Source organism: Protomyctophum parallelum (assembly GCF_964188405.1).
Source record: "Protomyctophum parallelum genome assembly, chromosome: 15".
NCBI lineage: Eukaryota > Metazoa > Chordata > Actinopteri > Myctophiformes > Myctophidae > Protomyctophum > Protomyctophum parallelum.
Window position 1 is genome coordinate 15,209,189 of NC_139710.1, and position 18,844 is coordinate 15,228,032.

General features: G+C 41.4%; 2 protein-coding genes across 2 annotated transcripts; both read right to left on the reverse strand.

The window, feature by feature from the left end:
- Positions 1-1,699: 1,699 nt before the first annotated feature.
- Positions 1,700-8,567, reverse strand: plk2b (polo-like kinase 2b). The gene is made up of 14 exons (XM_083784330.1): positions 8,351-8,567; positions 8,128-8,235; positions 7,891-8,007; positions 7,512-7,641; positions 7,053-7,236; positions 6,353-6,551; positions 5,997-6,144; positions 5,664-5,758; positions 5,005-5,137; positions 4,501-4,581; positions 3,661-3,820; positions 3,122-3,251; positions 2,841-2,951; positions 1,700-2,605 (listed from the first exon to the last, which is right to left on the reverse strand). Exons 1-14 carry the CDS (start codon positions 8,486-8,488, stop codon positions 2,414-2,416), a joined length of 1,926 nt encoding a protein of 641 aa, XP_083640456.1. The 5' UTR covers positions 8,489-8,567; the 3' UTR covers positions 1,700-2,413.
- A 1,772-nt stretch (positions 8,568-10,339) lies between these two features.
- Positions 10,340-14,565, reverse strand: LOC310871694 (adenine nucleotide translocase lysine N-methyltransferase; the record flags this gene model as incomplete). Its single annotated transcript, XM_083783334.1, is given in 5 exon segments — positions 10,340-10,541; positions 10,543-10,595; positions 10,669-10,834; positions 11,065-11,174; positions 14,395-14,565. Coding segments are annotated over 5 exon segments (702 nt in total).
- Between the last annotated feature and the right edge of the window lie 4,279 nt (positions 14,566-18,844).

The window sequence follows — 18,844 nt, forward strand, 5'->3', positions numbered from 1 at the left end:
TTTTTCCACGTGGGGATGTTTATTCATGAGGCATTCATTATTTAAAACGGTAAACGCAGGGAACTTCAGAGAGAAAATCTAAAAGGATGATTAAAAAATCCATGATTAACCTAAGTTCTAATGACCCAGGTCAATAGGCTACCTACTCTCATACTATATATGTAGACCGGCAGCTAATAGCTATCAATCATTTTCTGAACGATTGTTCTTTCGATTAATTGACTAATGGAGAAAAATATTTTTTTATATAAATGAGGATAAAGGGAAAGTTCTTTTATGTTCTTGGCTCAGGTGACCCAGCCAGGACTGATCAGACCCTGGCTTGTCCCCCAGTAGCATTTTCCCTCTCGGTCGCCTCAATGGTGGACTTTATGGCTTTCCTTGAAAAAATATTAATAACAATGAAAAGTGACCCATTGGGTACAATAATTGTCGTTGAAATGTAGTGGACTAAAAGTCACAAGTATCCAAAAAGAAAACAAACCAATAAGTACAGCACTCAAGTAGTTAATGTATTTAATTACTGTCCACCACTGGCCATATAATCCTCATTTATTAGTGGCTCTATTTCCTGCTTAGTCTTTGAAGGTGAAATCAATGTAAAATATGAAAAATAATAGCCAATCCTACTGTACATTATATATACTATATTGAGGACTCTACACAGGTTCCTGCTGTTTCTTGTTTCCATGGTTATGAATATTTCATGTTAAGGGTTAAAAGAAAACTACTTCAACATACTGTATCCTTCAGAGGTGTCAACCATTACCTTACCTGTGCTTTTACCAATTATTTGTATTTAAACTAGCTCTCTTTTTCTGTCTTCCTTTTTAACTAACTCCCTGCATATATCCCTGGTATATCTTCTGATCTGTCTGTCTGAAGCCCGACACACACCGTCTGCGACCGTCTGCGGCGCGGCGCGTTGCAGCGCGGCGCCGCCTGGAAAATAGAACTGGGTTCTATCGGCGCGCCAGGCGCCGCGGCGCGCCAGGCGCCGCGGCGCGACGCGGCGGACGGAGCCGGTGTGCGTTAGGTTCATTGAAAATAATGGAGGCGGCTGTGTCCGGACGCAGCCGGTGTGTGGTGGGCTTGACATTGTCAGTTTGTCCAATCCCGGCAGTATATTTTACCGCCCCTTTTATGACTTTGACTGTTCAGCCTGCTGCTACTTATGCAGTCTGTCGGCCCCGTTAGTCATCTTGTGTCCATCACCAATGAAGAAACTTCAGTAACAACCACAGGGGGGTGGGGGATTGAAAGAGTTGGTTAAAGTGTAAACATGTCCAGTCTCTTGTTTATCATCGATCTCAGCCGACACAAGTGGATGTTTCCTGTCTTATCAAAGACCTTCTTTGAGTGGGACTTGGTGCTTATGAGTCTCCTAGTGTTCGCCTAATATTTAGATAATATAATGACTAAGTCAAATGTGACATCACTTATTCTGTTCGTTTCTCAATTTTACTTAAAACCAAAAGGAGAGGTTTAAACTCATTCAGTATGTTGGCGAAAGAGAAACATGTCACAATAGTCACATTCATCCATACTGGTGTTGAATTCCATTCAGATCTTAGGAATTATTACCCTTAACAAAATCGTGAAAGGTAATAATACTCCAATATGGCTGATGACAGCAGACGTACAGTATTTGAGAATGAAAATAACTAACAGGATAGACACAATCAAGCATTTGTTTTCTTTTTGAAAATTCTCTTTATTAAATAAATAAATACTGCACTTTTTCCACAATAAGTTATTTACTACAGTTCCTAACAATATGACCATGTCTCTAAAGAGATTCTTAGTGGACCTCTGTAGTACTGCATGTCATGCTCCTGCAAACTCCTCTCCCATTCCACTTCGACCCAGCCCAGCAGGCCGAATCCATTTGTCTGCCATGAGAATGAGTCACAGTTTTAATAGTTAGTGTGATGTTATCTTCCCTTCCACCTTTCTCTGCACTGCAGAGCTGCCAGTTTACACTATACAACAATGTACAATAACAATGTACAATAACCCAAAGCAGTATAAACAACAACAATTGGGACCAGCCCAGTGTTCCTCTTCACCTTCAAGCACCCGCCTCCGTCCCATTCATTCGTACCTACATTCTCACTCCAACACACTCTGTTCCTCTCGTCCAGTGATCAACATACATATCCCCTTCTGCTACACATTTTCCTTTTCATTGAGTCTTTTCTGTCCTTTTTGTCCCCCCACGCTAGCACCTCAGCTGAGTGAGTCATGAAGGTGCCAAGATGCAGGAATGAATAGTGTAGTTATCGCTCCAAATCCCTTCTAAGACATCCCACATGTGTGGTGCTGCTCTCCCTTCCTGGTTCCATTGCAGCACTCCAGTGGCAGGTTCATTAGGGCAATTCTTCTAAACTGTTCCCAACACATTCTTCTGGGTTTAGCTGCATCTTTGCAGTAGCATGTTGAGAGAGTACTCCATGCGTTCACGCAGATCTGTGGGGCAGCCAGCTGTCAGTAAGGAACTGAGGTTGAAGGTGGTGGAAACACGATCCTCATTGATGTATGTCAACATGTATTCATCCTTTTGGCAACATAATATAATCTTTGTGTGGTCATGGTAGAAATTGACCTGCAGAAGAAATAAAAAGGAAGGCAATTTGAATTGATCCATTTGCATGTTTAATTTAAGACATGGACACTTTTTCTCTGCTTTTGTTTTTACAGTGTTTTCTGATATTTCAAGCCTTGCTTCTCCTCACCGATTTGAATATTGGCCAATGATAGTATCTCAACTAAAGCACAGTGCTCTTAACATACCCTGCTATGGCGCCATACAGAAGCATTTTGTTAGCTGGCGTGTTTACCTGAAATGTGCCGTCGTTAAAGAGCATCATGAGGGCGCGGTCGGACTTGAGCCACTGTAGCAGGTAGAGTCTGGGCATGTGTGTATCCGTCATACCAACCAGATCCCCACCCTAACAAGACACAAGAACAAACCACACTGGGATTAGAAAGGTATTGGGGGTAGACGAAAAAACAGGTTATTTTAAACACGAAGGAAAAAAAGAAGAAGGCGTGGTAAACGGTGGTATAGGGATGGGCTGGGATGGGCGATACAGTCAAAGGAGAAGAGGTGATTACTTACATCCATGAGGTTCTCCTCCATGTAGTGGGAGAAGTACTTGAGCACGGTCACCTGTCCCACAAAGTGTTCAGGAACCTCACAGGTTGGGAATATTGAACACTGGCCAAGCTCAGCATAGTAATGGATGGTCCTGGGCAGATGGTGGGGACCAGACAGAGTAGAAGGTTAACAAAGACCCAGATAAACAAATTCACCACACAATAACCATAAATGGAGTCCATGTCATTTCAGCTCACAGAATTTATTCCAAGTTATTCTCCGTATCTGCACTGCTGGCAAGCACTTGCCAAGTATGTCACTAGCTGCAGTTATTAGCAGCACAGCTCACAGTCAATACAGAAACCTTTTGTCGGCCTATCCGTTGAGGGAAACTAATAACTTTAAAAAGGTTATGTAATTCCATTAAGGTAAATTGATTTACTTTTGTTCAGTTCTCTTTGCTCTTTTGAAGGTGTGCTTTGTTAAAAGCCTTACAATCACAGACATGTTGACTTGAATGCCAGTGTGGTGAAAGAAAGTTCCACTGTTCCAGTACTTACTTCCTGTCAGGCAGGAGGCTCATGTGAGTGCCGTTGTTGAAAAGAACTCCCACGGTGTGATCAGAAAGCTGGTAGCCAAAGCCATACTTGTTAGAGTAGTCCACCCACTTAGTGACCCACTGAAGGTTGCAGCTTCCAGAGGCTTTGGGAATTTCCTCGGCTACAGGAGTCAAGAACAGGGAACAAGACCGTTGGAAAACTGTATAACCAAGATTATTTTTCATACACAGTAAAATCCTTTACAAAAGGGACCAAATGGACCCTTACGGGTCCTTGTAAACGGACCTGTATTGGTAAATTTGACTGACAAACTGTTGTTACAAAGTTACAACATGTACCAAATACCGTAATACATTTACACTGCAATGTAAACAATGCTAAACCTGACCACTCAGGAATTGAGATTAGTCCAACTGCCAGGAAACTCTATATTTTTTTGGATTACTGTGCTGTCAAATAATATAAGAAAGAGAAAAAACATTTTAAATTAGCAGATCTACAAGCTCACAACACCTTGTCTTGCATGTGGCGTTGTGAGCTTGTAGATCGGCTATTTTCACAATATATATCTGTAGAACAGAGTCAAATATGATTATTTTGGGGGGGGTCCCCACTTCAAATATGATTATTTTGGGGGTTCCCACCCAGTTCAAATACTGTATGACTATTTTGGGAGTTCACAGCCTGAAAAAGTTGAGAACCACTGCTCTAGGGCTCGTGTAGATGAGAGATTAAATTTTATTATAAATGTGCCGTATACAGTATGTGTCACAAAATGGCGATTACACCTTTGGTTTGTTTCAGCTAAACTGTAGGGAAAATAAAATCTGAAAGCCTTACCTTTAGGCATGTTCTCTAGACATCCTCTGAAGACGCTGGCCACCGTCTCCGCCACACTTCCTGTGGTATTGTCCTCTAGGCCTTAAGAAAAATAGGAAAAGTACAGTACAGGTGTCAAAGTGTGACTCTAGTAGCAACATCTCAGAAATGCAACAGTTGTTCTAGTGAACTGTTTCTCAATGTCGAGTCCAAATGGACTCTTATGAGTCTGCAACTCTGATGTTCTCCGATCAGTTCCATTAACCCTGAGGATTTTACAGTGCAAATTGGAGTTTCAGAGCTAAAGAATGGTATCAAATCGGATTCCGTGGCCGAATACATCAAACTGGGGATCCTTGAAATTAAACAGGTTGCTGCTACATGTACTGGACTACAGGTGGTAAGCAAAGCTTGTAAAACATAAGATATTGGGTGTTACCAAGGACCAAGAGTTCAAAACCTTAGTCCCTATCCAAGTGGATCAGATTTGGATTAGGGGTAATTAAAAAACAAAACAAAACTCACATTCACTGCTACTGCTGCAGCTCCCCAAACTCCCCCTGACGATCAGACGAATGGTATCTCGCGCCGTCGGTGACTGGCCCTCTGTTGCCACGGCAACAGGGCTTTCAGCAGATGGCGGAAGCGGCCTTCCATCCTGATATGGAAAGAGGTGATGGAGGCGGGTATTTAGAAGACGTGGAACTTAGATGATTGTGACTCAGCAGCTGCTTGCATGTTAACAATGTTAGCAGGGCATTTGCTAAAAATGTGCTTGTTATAAAGTATAAGAATGACTCTCTGTTGTCTCTCCAATTGTAATATCAAAACACTACCCTCTCATTTCATGGTCAATCTGCTATGCTGAGCATAGCCTACATCAGCGGCCCCCCAGGTCCTTTAGGGGGGTCCAGTTTATCACCAGCAACTTGAGATAATTTAGCATTAAAATAAATTCGACTACTTTGACCCTATTTTATACTTTGAATATTTTAAAATAGACGATCAACAAGCTCACAATGGGTTGCAATGTTTTGTGTATCCTTGTGCCCTTTCCAATTAACATCTTGAAAATGTTTACACAAAAGGTTCTTATGAGAGTCTCCGGTCAAACACGTATCAATTTGGGGATATATAAACTTTTATAAAGTTATTATGTGGATTGTGGACTAATAGTCACTTACCTCAGCTAGCTGGTTGTTGTGTTGTTGGCTGATAACGGTTCTCTTCAGGTCATGCTGCAGCTTGTAAATCTCCTCTTCCTCTTTGCTTAGTTTATCTAGCAAAGAAAATGACCCCAGATTTAATACAATCAGATCAGGGCCACTTAAATGTGAAGCCATTTATTAAAGCTGAACCATAGGTATTACAGGATGAGATTTGCATGACAATTGTTAAAAAAAAGTACAGTATCTTTCTGGTCAGAGCTCTTTTATAAAGGTCAAAGATAACCGTCAACTTGAGCAGGAGGAAGCTAAAATGGTGATTAAGAACTTGAAAGTTGATGCGCTACTCACTCAAGGTCTCGTAGTATTTGACCTTGTCTCGCTTCCCACCGAAGAGTGCTGCGGCAGCCTTCTTGAAGAAACTCCTGGCAGGACTGGACACATGGAAATCTGGGGCAGAGTGGCAACAACTCGCCGACAGACGCTCTGGACTGAAGCCCTACAGAGATAAATTATGTAAGAGGCGTGAGTGGAGGCCAAGGAATGTGATGTTGTACAGTGTATTGTACTCCTACTCACTGACATTTAGAGAGAGAGAGAATACACAGTAAATGCTAAAGCAGAGTAAAATTCTAAAATAAAGATAAATGAACATTGGATTTTGCAATGCATGCAATCTTGTGAATGAAATGCTAGCGTCTTCTCACCTGTGTGAAGAAGTCGTGCCTCAGGATGTGCTCCAGGTGTGGTCTGTCCTCTGGTGTCTTGGCCAACAGGCTGGAGATGAGCTGCTTGGCCTGAGGGGACAGGGAGGAGGGCATGGAATACCGAGCCTCTCTTATACACCTGTAAGTTTCCTTCAGGTTGGTGGTCTCAAAGGGGGGTCTGCCCAACAGCATGGTGTACCTACAAGACAAGGCAGCAGTGAGCGGATGGGCATCATCACTGTACACACACACACACACACAGTCACACACACACACACACACACACACACACACACACACACAAACATCACTCCTTCTAAGCTACTGGAAAGATGAAACATGCGGCAGCATTGTTCATTATGTAATGAACAAACTGAATTAATTACATTCTTATGCATTAAAAAGGTATTACGTACTGTACACACTATATCGTTTTAATTGTTGCATAATTGTTTGATGTGAAGTTTTTAATGTAACCTGATGAGACTAAAGATGATTTGCCAGCCTCGGCTGAACAGTAAAGTTAATTCAATTATATTATAGAGGTATCAATCAACATATCCATTATACGTTCCAATTTCCCACCACTTATGAGGGGGCAGGTGGTTTCCAGTATATTAAAAAGACACAGTCAAAACAAATAAGTATTCCCAGGGATGCTGAAGTCGCCAACAGTAAATGTGCCATTTGCCCTACTCACATGACACAGCCCAAGGCCCAGATGTCAGATTCACAGCCATGGCCCTGCTTGTTGAGCACCTCCGGGGACAGGTAGTTGGGAGTGCCACAGATCGTCTTCCTTCGGTTTCCTGCTGGCTCCAACTTGGCAGCCAGACCAAAGTCTCCAACCTTCAGGTCCATGGACTCACTCACAAAGAAGTTACCTGAGGGGGAAGAACGGGTCGTATGAGATGGCGAGCAGTGATATATAACCAAGGATCAAAGGATAATCAGAAGACACTTCACACTGTGCAGACTGCCCTATATGAATTCATAGACTGGAATAGTGGAATAGTGGAATTTAATCAGAACAACAGAATGAACAGGACACTTTTTGTTTACTTTTAAAGGAAACAAATAATGAAAAACACACTTGGTGTCTTAACACTGTACTGTAACACTGTACTGTAGTGTTTGTTACTGCAGGATTCTCTCTTACCCAGCTTGAGGTCTCGATGCAGGATATCTTGTTCATGGAGGTACTTCAGCCCAGAGACGATTTGCCTTAGGTAGTAGCGAACCTCTGGTTCTGTGAGCACTTTACGTGCCTTCAGGATATGGGCTAATGACTACACACAGACAAAACACAGTAAGGAACATTGTGGTATTTCTTTTCCTCTCCAAAAAGCATTAATATCATATGTATAGTGCCAAACCTATATCCAGCTAAAATGTATGATTTGAGTATCAGCAATGCAATGCACATGTTGAAATAGTATTAGTAAGTAGTAAGTTAATAATAATAATAATAATAATAATAATAATAATAATAATAATACAGTGGTTGAAAACTTGAAATGTATTACAATACAACTTACTTTTCTACTGCAGTATTCCAAAAGAATATAGATGTTTTCCTTGTCCTCGAAATGGTGATAAAAGTGGACTACGTGCTTGTGGTGGAGAACTCTGTGCAGTTCAATTTCTCTATCAATCTATGGAAGGAAACACATCACTGTCTAAATGAACACGAAAAGGAACATTGCGATGCAATAGCGGCTATTGAATAGTCAATTGGTCCAATAAAGCCAGTGAGCACTGCACTGCACGCTCACCTTTTCCCGTTGGTGAGGTTTGGAGACGCGCGTGTGTGGGATGATTTTGGCTGCGTAAACTTTACTCGTGGAGAGATCAGTCATCTCATAGCATTTAGCGAAACCTCCCTAGAAACAGTCAAAATAAAAACATTTTTATCAGTAGGCCTATTGTAAATCCAAAATGATACTTGCCACTCTGCTAAAAGATGCATTCTAGAATGTGTCACGTAAACTACCGTACCTTTCCCAAAACTTTCCCACGACAGTAGCACTTCCCCGTCGCTGGATCTGTGATTATTCTGGCCATTTCCGAAGGCGCACTGCGGTCATCCGTTCTTTTTCTTCGAGGTTCCGAAGACCTCTGCGTGGATTCACACATAGTGTCGTTACTGTGTGCAGGTTGTGACCCAATATTCCTCAGTATTTCCAATGAGTAGTAGTAGCACGAGCGCTTCACGTTTCCAACTCAGACTGCAGTCTGGAGGCTGTCTGAGTGGCTTTATACCCCGCGGTCTCCCTCCCTCTCTGTGACACCAATGTTCCGTCAGATGCAATCCTTTTTGCGCACGTCAAGTGTAACCATAGAGTATGAGTGTAACCCACATATGCATTTGACTTCTGGTTGGTGGACTTCAAAATAACAGAGACATTGACAGACAAATAGGCTACAGGTTTAATGAACAATAAAATGTATATAATAATATTAATGCTATTATATACTAATAATAGTGACTATTATAATAATAATTTTGTTGTTTGGCGACACTTTTATTATTGTTTTGGTGACACTCTTTTCTTGTCTGAAGCCAAACCGCACCAAATCCCTCCTCCGCTGTCACTCAGACATGAACTCCACACCAGGCCACTCCACATCCAAACAGCGTTTGTAACATATATTATGCCTGATAAGCTCTACAGTGCTGTTTCATACTTTCATTATCTGTCATTGACTGTCCGTCAAGCGTTGACACACTCAAAACGTATTAAACCATCGGGGTATTATTTTGAAGTCCATCGAACGGAAGTTCAATACTTTCTAAATAGGATTTGACGAATGTGTCAAGATTATTGAAACTGACGGAACACGCGTACAGTAGGCCTACGTCTCTACGTGACTGTGGGGGACTCGAGATAGAGATAGAATAATGAACTGTGACTGTGTCACTGTGAGGTAGATTGGAACTCATCAATTGAAAAGAGCTACATAAAAGCAGCCAGTTAATGATATAGCCTACTCTCTGTGCCTGCTGCCTTTATAATTATGTTGATCTTCATAAATTATCATAACAGTCGTCGTCATCCTCATTGGCATTATACAAATAAAATAGGCTACATGAATAAATAATTTAGTATGAGGTCAAACAGGCATCATGGAATACAGCAATATGTTATTGCTTATTAGCCCAATCAGCTATCAACCTATAGCCTATCCTTTAGAAATGTAGACATTACCAATAATTAAATAGCATACTATTGGGGTGCAATATTACTCAATACTGTAAACATGAATCAAAATCAAGTGTATTCTGCTCAGGCTCGATTCATTGAAATTCTCCCCCTCACCTCCCATTTCTCTTTTACACGATTCTTAATTTGGAGCACTGGCACCACCATGTGGACCATATATACTACTGTATCAACAGGTTGCAGTGACTATATGCAGTTGCCAGTTATATTCTGCAGTGGTGTTGTGTAGATTCTTTCATTTTGCACATAATAAATGATCCTGCAAAATCTCAAATGTGTGCAGATGGAAGTAATGCGCACCAAAATGGGAAGAATTACTACCCATATTAGAATATTATTTTGAATTTCCTGTGAATTTCCTGTGACAAAAAGTCCACTACACTGCACAACACTTTTGTTAGTACAGTCAAATACATCTACAGCCATGATAAGTAATATGGGGTGTACTGTGTACTTTATAGTAATGATTAGTGTAGGTATGTGGGTAGGTACTAGTGTACTACTAGCTAGTAACACAATTTGACAGTAGAACCGAACTGTATACGTTTGCCAGTTATCATTTTCAGTAACAGACCAAATCTAGACACATTGACATTGAGAAAAACGCATTGAAAACATAACCTTATACTTTACATTGAGTTCTATCTCTAAGTTGTCCTCAAACTAGCCCTCCAGCATTGTCTCCTGTCATCTCGATCCTCCATACATCTGGATGAGTTAGATCAAATGCTGGAAGGGCTGTTGAAATCATCCAAATGTCTTGCTATACGGTTCCCAGACTTGACCACACCGTTCCAATGGCATATGCCCAGGTCTGGTCAAGATTAGAACCAAGAGAGGAATGATGGGGCCATTTGGGGAAGGGGAAGCGACAGGCAATGACACATGCATCATCGGGAAGCTCATCTAGCAGCTTCACACAAAAGGTCAAATCAGTGATCAAAAATATAGAAAGAACTAGAACTCACAACTCCTGGAGCAAGGAAAACTGTGACATTGTTGTATTCCGATAGATTGGACTATAACAAAAGAACGAAAATAAAAGAAAGAATAGTCAAATAAAGAATGAATCTTTTCAAAGTTCAGTTATACCTTCCAGAAGTCTTTTTTAGCAAAGGTTGCCTGGCTAGGAGTTATTCCTCTCCATAAGGCCTTTCCCCTGGCATATGCCAGCAACATGGAGTTGATCTCAAACCCAGTGCACTGGAAGCCAGCAAAAACCATTGGAAGCAAATTGAATGGCACAGTGGTTCTCAACCTTTTCTGGATCAGGGCCCACTGAAAATCTCTAAAGCATTTGCGGCACACCCATTTGACCATTTAACACAGCAGCCATTCAGCTGCCATGTTAAGTGGTCACTGGTCAGATGGCCGTATTGGTATCACAATGAAAAGTCAGTTTTCATGCTTTTTGTTTTAGGGGCGCTAGGCCTTCCTATGCCCAGATATCTGGGTTTGTGTAAACACAAACATTGCACTTTGCAATACCAAAGGTTGGGAATCGCTCCAGAGCCAAGATCGGTCAGACGACCTCTCCGTCCCTCAAGCAGCTTCAGAGCGTTCTTTGTTTGATCTATACTCGATGGTACATAAGGTACCTATAAGCCACAGTGATAAACACAAGTCAATAAAATACCCCAGTATTTCTATCAATAGCACATTATTACTCAAAATTGGCGAAGAGTAGCTAAAGGATAGGAAAAATAAAATGTTTCATAATACTCAGTCATTACAGATAATTTTTTTAAGAATGAGCCATGAGCTATTACAAACATAATTCATATGTAAATATTAAAAAAAGAAATTGTAAAAATGAACCACTCCCTAAATTATAGAAACCAGTAAGACGTCTTATAGGCGAGAGCGACCACAGGGCTGAGCCACTCTCCCGGAATAATGTCACTTAATTATGTCAGCACTGTCATATAAGTTTCATTTTAAATTGTCTCATATAAGCAGGGGGGCACATTATTATTTTTGGCTAGTACTCAAAGGAGCACCCGTACGTATCCTGCCACAACGTTATGCTGCTTTCACACGGGCAGATGCAAAAGATACAATGATGCAAAGCTGCACAGTGTATTTGTAGTGATAACTATGAGTGATAAGCAGCAGGAGGATCCCCCTAGCAGCAGGTGTCCGTTTATCATTAGTCCAACACATATACAACTAGATAAAGTGCCAATCGGCACAGGTCTCCACCAGGGCAGGTCAGGTTGTGGCCTCATGGTGGCGCTATAACAGGCTGTTGAGGAAGATTTGGGCCGGAGGTTGGTGTTGGAGGGATGCAGGTACAATGTTTTTGTTTTGCACAAAGCGGCCTCCTGGTGGCGCTATAACAGGCCGTTCTGGAAAGTTTGGGGCAGAGGTTCATCGTTGGCATCCAGGGAGTGTGTGTGCAAAATTTGGCATCGACCGGTTGTGTGTGTGTGTGTGTGTGTGTGTGTGTGTGTGCGAGTGCATGACGCGACTTGGCTTGTTGTAGCGCCACCATCAGGCTGTTGAAAACTGTCAAGTGGCATTTCTTCCTCAGCCTAGTGGGAATATGCGTGCAGTTTCATCGCAATCGGACGCTGCGTTGAGGAGTTGTGGCGATTTGTACAAAGCGGGCTACTCCTGAAAAGTGTAGGAGCCAATCGTGGCCAATCAGGATGGAATATGAGAAATCAAAAGAACCTGTCTTGATCACATGACTATGGAGATCATGTGTACCGATTTGCGTGAAATTTGGATAAAATCTGAAGGAGTAATAATAGAAAATGTGTTTTACATATGTCGGCCTCCTGGTGGCGCTATAAAGAGCAGATGTGAAAAATTCCAGGCAAAGGTTTTTCCTTGGCCTCTAGGGAGTTGGCATACAAAGTTATCCACAGATCCGTGCAGTTAAAGGGAAAAACACTTTTGGGCCAGTTATAGCGCCACCTTGAGGCTGAGTTGAAATTGTTCATGTGTCATTTCGTCCTCGGCCTAGTGGGAATGTGGGTGCACAATTTCACGGAAATCACGCAATGTGTTCATGATTTGCAGCATTTTGTTTGAAACTGAGCACTCCTGTGAACTTTGGAAGCCAATGTTAACCAATCAGGATAGAGTCTGAGAAATGTGAAAGACCCGTTTCGTTGAATGGCTCTAGAGAGACTGTGTAGCAATTTGCGCGATGTTTGGACAAAATCTGTAGGTGTACTGTGCAAAAACTTGTTTTGCACAAAGCGGCCTCCTGGTGGCGCTATAACAGGCCGTTCTGGAAAGTTTGGGGCAGAGGTTCATCGTTGGCATCCAGGGAGTGTGTGTGCAAAATGTGGCATCGAGCGGGTTAACGGTGGCCGAGATTAGCTGGTCACGGACACACGGACGGACACACAAACGGACGGACGGACACACGGACGGACGGAGTGCAAAACATACTCTCCCCACATGCCTTCGGCCTGGTGGAGACAATTAATTACTCACCTAATGCTGCAGGTTCCATCATAGAAGATAGAAGTACTGTAAAATGCCAGACAGGAACAAAACTACATGGAGACTCCCACAGAACTGATCTTTTTTTCACTGTAATCAATGTAGAAAAATTTAACTGTTGCCAAATCCTCCATCCTAAATTGTATGAATCATACAGCTTCAATGAAACGGTTCAATGATTTCTATTTTGATGATACACAATGCCAGCTATTAACTGTGTAGGCTATCGGAGGGATTTAATCTTTTTTTTTTTTTTTTTTAAGATATTTTTTTGCGGCTTACGCCTTTTATTGATTTTTGAAGGGACAGACAGTAGGCTGACAGGAAACGGGAGAGAGATGGGGGGATGACATGCAGTAAAGGCTGTGTCGGGTCCGGGAGTCGAACCCGCGGCACACTGCGACTGGATTACCAGTCTGGTGCCCAGACCGTTACGCTACGGCCTGGGCCAGGGATTTAATCTTTAAAGGGATTGTGACATTAAAAAAAAGGTTTTGGAATAGTTCTTATTTTTTTAGGTTTTCTAATCTCAATTGCACCCAAAAAACATGAACTTTTAACATTCAGTAGATTTTCTGTGATCTGGGGTTTTCTGGCTCAAACAGGTGCTCTGATTTGCCGGCAGTAAGTGACATCACTTACTGCAAATCCCATATATGTCAATGGGATTTGCCAGCAGATGTCACTGTTTCACTGTGTTGCCTGTTTTCATTGTAGCTCAAAAGGCCCAAAAAACCCCAAGAAAACTTCAGACCACAGAAAATCCACTGAATGTTCAAAGTTCAGGTTTTTTGGGTGTAATTGAGGTCATAAAACCTATAAGAAAAAAGAAAAAGAAAAAGAAATGAAAATGAATGTCATAAAACCTTTAAGATTGTGATAGTTATTAGATAGATAGATAGATAGATAGATAGATAGATAGATAGATAGATAGATAGATAGATAGATAGATAGATAGATAGATAGATAGATAGATAGATAGATAGATAGATAGATAGATAGATAGATAGATAGATAGATAGATAGAATACTTGCATGATGCATTTACATCATTTCAAGGTGCAGTGCAGGATCCATTATGCAACATTTATGGATCTTCATAGTGAATGCACTTCAGCCATGAAATGTGTTGCATATAGACCACAGAGTAGTTCTTTAAAGAAAGATGATCAATATCAATAGCCTACACTTACCGGTACCTTTTTCTACATTTGATGCTAGTGTAAAGCATAATTATGCTCAAGACAAGCAAAGCGTTACTGTGCAAATATGCTTTTCTATGGGCGTATTTGATTTCATACAAGCACGCAATAATTGGGAAGGGCATTAAGAAGTCAACTAAATGCATGATTTCAGTACCAGAAGGCTTCTTGAGATTTTACAGAAGCCAGGCATGGCAAACAGACTCCACAAGCCATAAAAGCCTGCCAACAGGGTCCCTGTGGAGGCAGTTAGAATAGGGTGGTATCTGTTGCGATGAAGGGAGCTACAGACACCGTCCTCAAGAATCACTTCAATTGTATGCTCCATTGTAACCTGCAGGCTTTAAGACCCATAAAAGACAATGAATGAAACATCAGATATTTCAAAAGAAGACAGATGATTGCATCTTCACTAACTTGTGGATAAAAACGTCTTAGGGTAGCTGATAATGACAATACATTTCCATCATTAGCATTCCATTCATTCAGATATTAGGCTACATTCACAAATTTTATGAAGAGCAGATGAAAATATGCAAGAACAAGGAGGTTCCTCATACTGTCTGAACTTCATCAATGGGTTCTCTAAGGAGCATCCACTCAAACAAAGGTTTGACTTCTATTCTAAATGGTAGGCCTACAATATAGGTTATACTGCTTGCTTTATTTTTAACCCATGACCTATTCCTATATGACTTTCAGAGTATATCATATAGTCGTTTTTTTGTTGTAGCCCATATTTTAAGACATTACATTGGTCCTTATTCGAACAGTAGATGGTGCCATAATCACCTAAGAGCCAAGACTGTCATGCAAAGTTTGTTTGTTGACCACGATTTGGTGTGCAAAACTATAGTCCTTGAACTCTATAGCGTAGCCTACCAGTACTTTCTTGGTACAATCTAGTTAATAAGATACTGAGACCATTTCCATGTGCAGGTAGACCCCACAAGGGCCCCAATATACCGATTGAACCTGTATGATTTTAAAATCAATCTAGAATGTTGAATAGACAAATAAATAAATATAACAGTTAGCCGGCTAAACTAAATATCACTATAACACATGTTGTTGTACAATACAATAGTGTGGAAAGACAAACATGAACGCATTGTCTACCTGCCCGCGCCCTCTGTCACTGCGTGCGGCGTGCGCGCACTCACACATGCAGCCACGCAGACGCAAAAAGATTTATTTCAATGGCGTATAGGGCAGGCTACACCCCGCCCTATAATATTTTACAGCCAGTGTCGAATGTCAGGTAGCGGTTGTAGCCTTGTAGACCTATATGGCTGCATTCTGCGATGACCTTCTTTAGGGCTATATTATATTATGTAACCTCTGTTGTGTCTGCAGGTTGTCACTGTCAGTAGTAGGCCTATAGGCGAGAAGGCAGGTTACCGTTTAGCGTTTAGGGCTGAAAAGGCAAATCATGTTTAGACATGGGCTATTTGCCCATTAGGTCTAATCTAATACGTCTGCACAACCTAAGAGAATAAAAAATGTGTCCGTTTTACGCACAAGAGCAGCCACTATACAGAGGGCCAACTGCCAAGGCTTACGTTTCTATTTCCACCAGACCTCATCAAACAAACGGTGCTCCCAGTGGACGTCCCATCATATTCCTCATCACTCACTCACGCGCCTCTTCTATTTGCTCAGCAGCCGTGTGCCGCTGCATGCTCTCTGGAGCGGAGCTTGATTTCTGGGCGGGGGGATGGCAGCCAGACCCAGGGTGACGCAAAAGGAGAAGCCATTATTGCTTCCTCAAAATAATTTATTTCTGAAGGGCTCATTAGTGGGAATTTATTATAGGCTACAGCTGTGACTGCGACCTTTACTTTGTATTTTTGTAAATAGCTCAGCTTGTTTGCTTTAATAAATTGGACTATCATCACTGACACATGGATTTGTATGGCAAGGTAAGTAAGAGTTCGTGTTGCACTTGCAAGCAAGAGTATAGAGAAAATTAGAAAACATCAAACATGATTTGTATCCTAAACGCTGTAGTGTACTACAGTGTCGTGTGTGACTGTGTGTGTGTGTGTGTGTGTGTGTGTGTGTGCGTGCGTGCGTGTGCGTGCATGTGCGCGCGCGTGTGTGTGTGTGTGTGTGTGTGTGTGTGCACACAAGATGGATAAAAGTTAGCAAATTAACTATATACTGATTAAAGAGCATGGTTAATGTATAAGCTTAAAGTGGATATAGATCGTTTCTATGGAGTGCTATTATGCTCCTGCGCTATAGGAACCTATGATCGTGGAAAAGGTCCATATAATAATTTTCCTGCCCTTTGAAAGCACATCATATACAGCTGTTGACAGTTGTGAGTGCTGCATGCTGAATAATGTAGTCATGACAGTCATTATTCTGAGCCTGCAGTGCCCGCGTCGATGCTGTAAAAAAAACTACAACGCCCATCTTGTTCGTTCGTTTTGACGTCAGATATGCTCTTTTTGCGATTGCACTGTCGCTCGCGCTTCGTGCCAGATCCCAACCAAAGGGGACAGCTCCCAGGTGCTGAAATACATACTACCGCCTGCATTATAGTAGAAATAAAACACAAAGACAAGACACGCACGGGCAGAGCCGAGGCCTTCGATACAGGTTGGTTGACATAATATCGTCGTTGTATTTTATGGTTACACTTATCACTGGCTGTGTGAAAGAATTCCGTCAAATAGAAAAAAAAATGAAGAGAGAGAGAGAGAGAGAGAGAGAGAGAGAGAGAGAGCTCTTCTCATTCAATGACCTCCTGAATACCCGAATGGAATTGCTTGTTGTACGTAACGTTCGCATTAGCTACTGAATGCTACATCACATCATGTCTCATGGGTCGACTGCTTGGAATTGTGGCTGCAATTAATTCTATCCTTAAATGCGAACATTGCACTTCTGTATAGAGTGCTGCGTCCTTGCTAATACTGTTCAGTAGGCTACCTATTTGGCCTTTGTATGAGGGCATTTCAAGATGCGAGCTGTAACATTGAGCAGGGTGTGCAGGATAGAGATTTCGCCTTAATAATTAACAGAATGGATTTAATTTGAATCTATTCGACGAGCACAGCGTTTCTCAGGGAAACATTAACCTTGGAGCAATAATATCTGCACTCATCTATGTTATACTGTAATTTTGTACTCCTGTCCTCTTTAGGGCGTTTGATTTGTGGAATTACTACGGAAATTCCTGTTTCAGAGTCCATTTGCAAATCCGCGATCTTATTTCATTATGTGCCAGTAGATTAGACAACGGTTGTGATGTGGAAACAACGTACAGTAGTAGGCATGGCTACTGTAGGCTTACTGTATTGGACCCCCATCTGAAAAGATTGTGTCAGGGACTCGATAACTGAAGATTTATTGTATGTTAAACATGCAAAAAAATATTCCACATTTTTGGCTGGAAAGTAAAATAGCAAATTTGACACCATCTTTCCAGATTTAGATTCTTTTGCAGAATAGAAACATAGCAGATCTACAAGCTCACAACGCATCAATGTGAATCATTGTGAGCTTGTAGATCTGCTATTTTTTGAATAGCTGAAGCATATAATTACATGGGACTTTTGTATTATTATGCTGTATTACCACATTTGACTGCATGGGGACACCCTGAAACCCCTTTAAGGACACCTGACCTGGGGGTCCCCGGACCCCACTTTGAGAACCATTGCTGTATTTTGTTGTGGATTGAAAAGGTGTTTTGGATCAGGAAATCAGACGATGTTGATTTTGGTGGTAGAAAATGTTACAGTACCCATATCAACTATGAATTTATACTGTTCCACTGCCAAACATATCTTATTTTGGAGGGGTGTATGCCCAGCTTTTCGTGTCTGTGTAAACACAGACATTAAAGCCAAAAGTGAGGAAAGAAAAGTGAAGACGCACATTGTGATTGGCCGGCATGACATTTGTGATGATTTGATTGGCTGAACACGGAATGTGATGTAGTATGATGATACGAGCGACCCTCAGTTCACACAGGTGTGATTTTATTTCTCAACATCTACAAATTAATTACAACTGATCATGGCACCAAAATGTTTTGTTTGTTAATTGTAAGATAGCTTCAACAATAATCCAAATGTCTAGAATTGCAAAAAATAATCATTAGAATATTTACTGCATTTAACCACTGTCTATTGGCACAACTCCCAATTAAATCTGTATCCAGCTGTGCATGGCTATGCTGGAGTACCTGCCCTCTGTCACGTCTGGTCTAAGGCTACAAGAAGCCTGTGTACTTTATCTACCTTTTCCAAAGCACTTCGCGGTGCATGTGTCACATCCATTTATTTCACACACATTCACATACCAACACCAGAGGCAGCTATGCTAGGCACCAACCTGCTCATCAGGAGCAGTTGGTAGTAGTTAAGTGTTTTGCTCATAAAGTCAGGTGTAATAGTGATTGAACCAAGAACATTCTGATTCCCAGACAACAATAACTAACAACTCTCTCTCACCCCTATGGATAATTTATTTTATAACCAGTCAGTGAGTACAAGGCCAAGAACTTCATTAGTTCTTCTCACTACTGTACATTTCTACAAACAAAAACCTTCATGACAAAGTGAATCTCCTGTTTTGGTTTGTTTTTACAG

Excerpts from the sequence above, each read along its gene's own strand:
- plk2b (XM_083784330.1), bottom strand. The coding sequence starts at position 8,488 with ATGTGTGAATCCACGCAGAGGTCTTCGGAACCTCGAAGAAAAAGAACG. Across the intron at positions 5,759-5,996 it reads CAAATACTACGAGACCTTGA|ATAAACTAAGCAAAGAGGAA; the intron begins GTGAGTAGCGCA and ends TTTCTTTGCTAG. Across the intron at positions 3,252-3,660 it reads AGCCTCCTGCCTGACAGGAA|GACCATCCATTACTATGCTG; the intron begins GTAAGTACTGGA and ends CCATCTGCCCAG.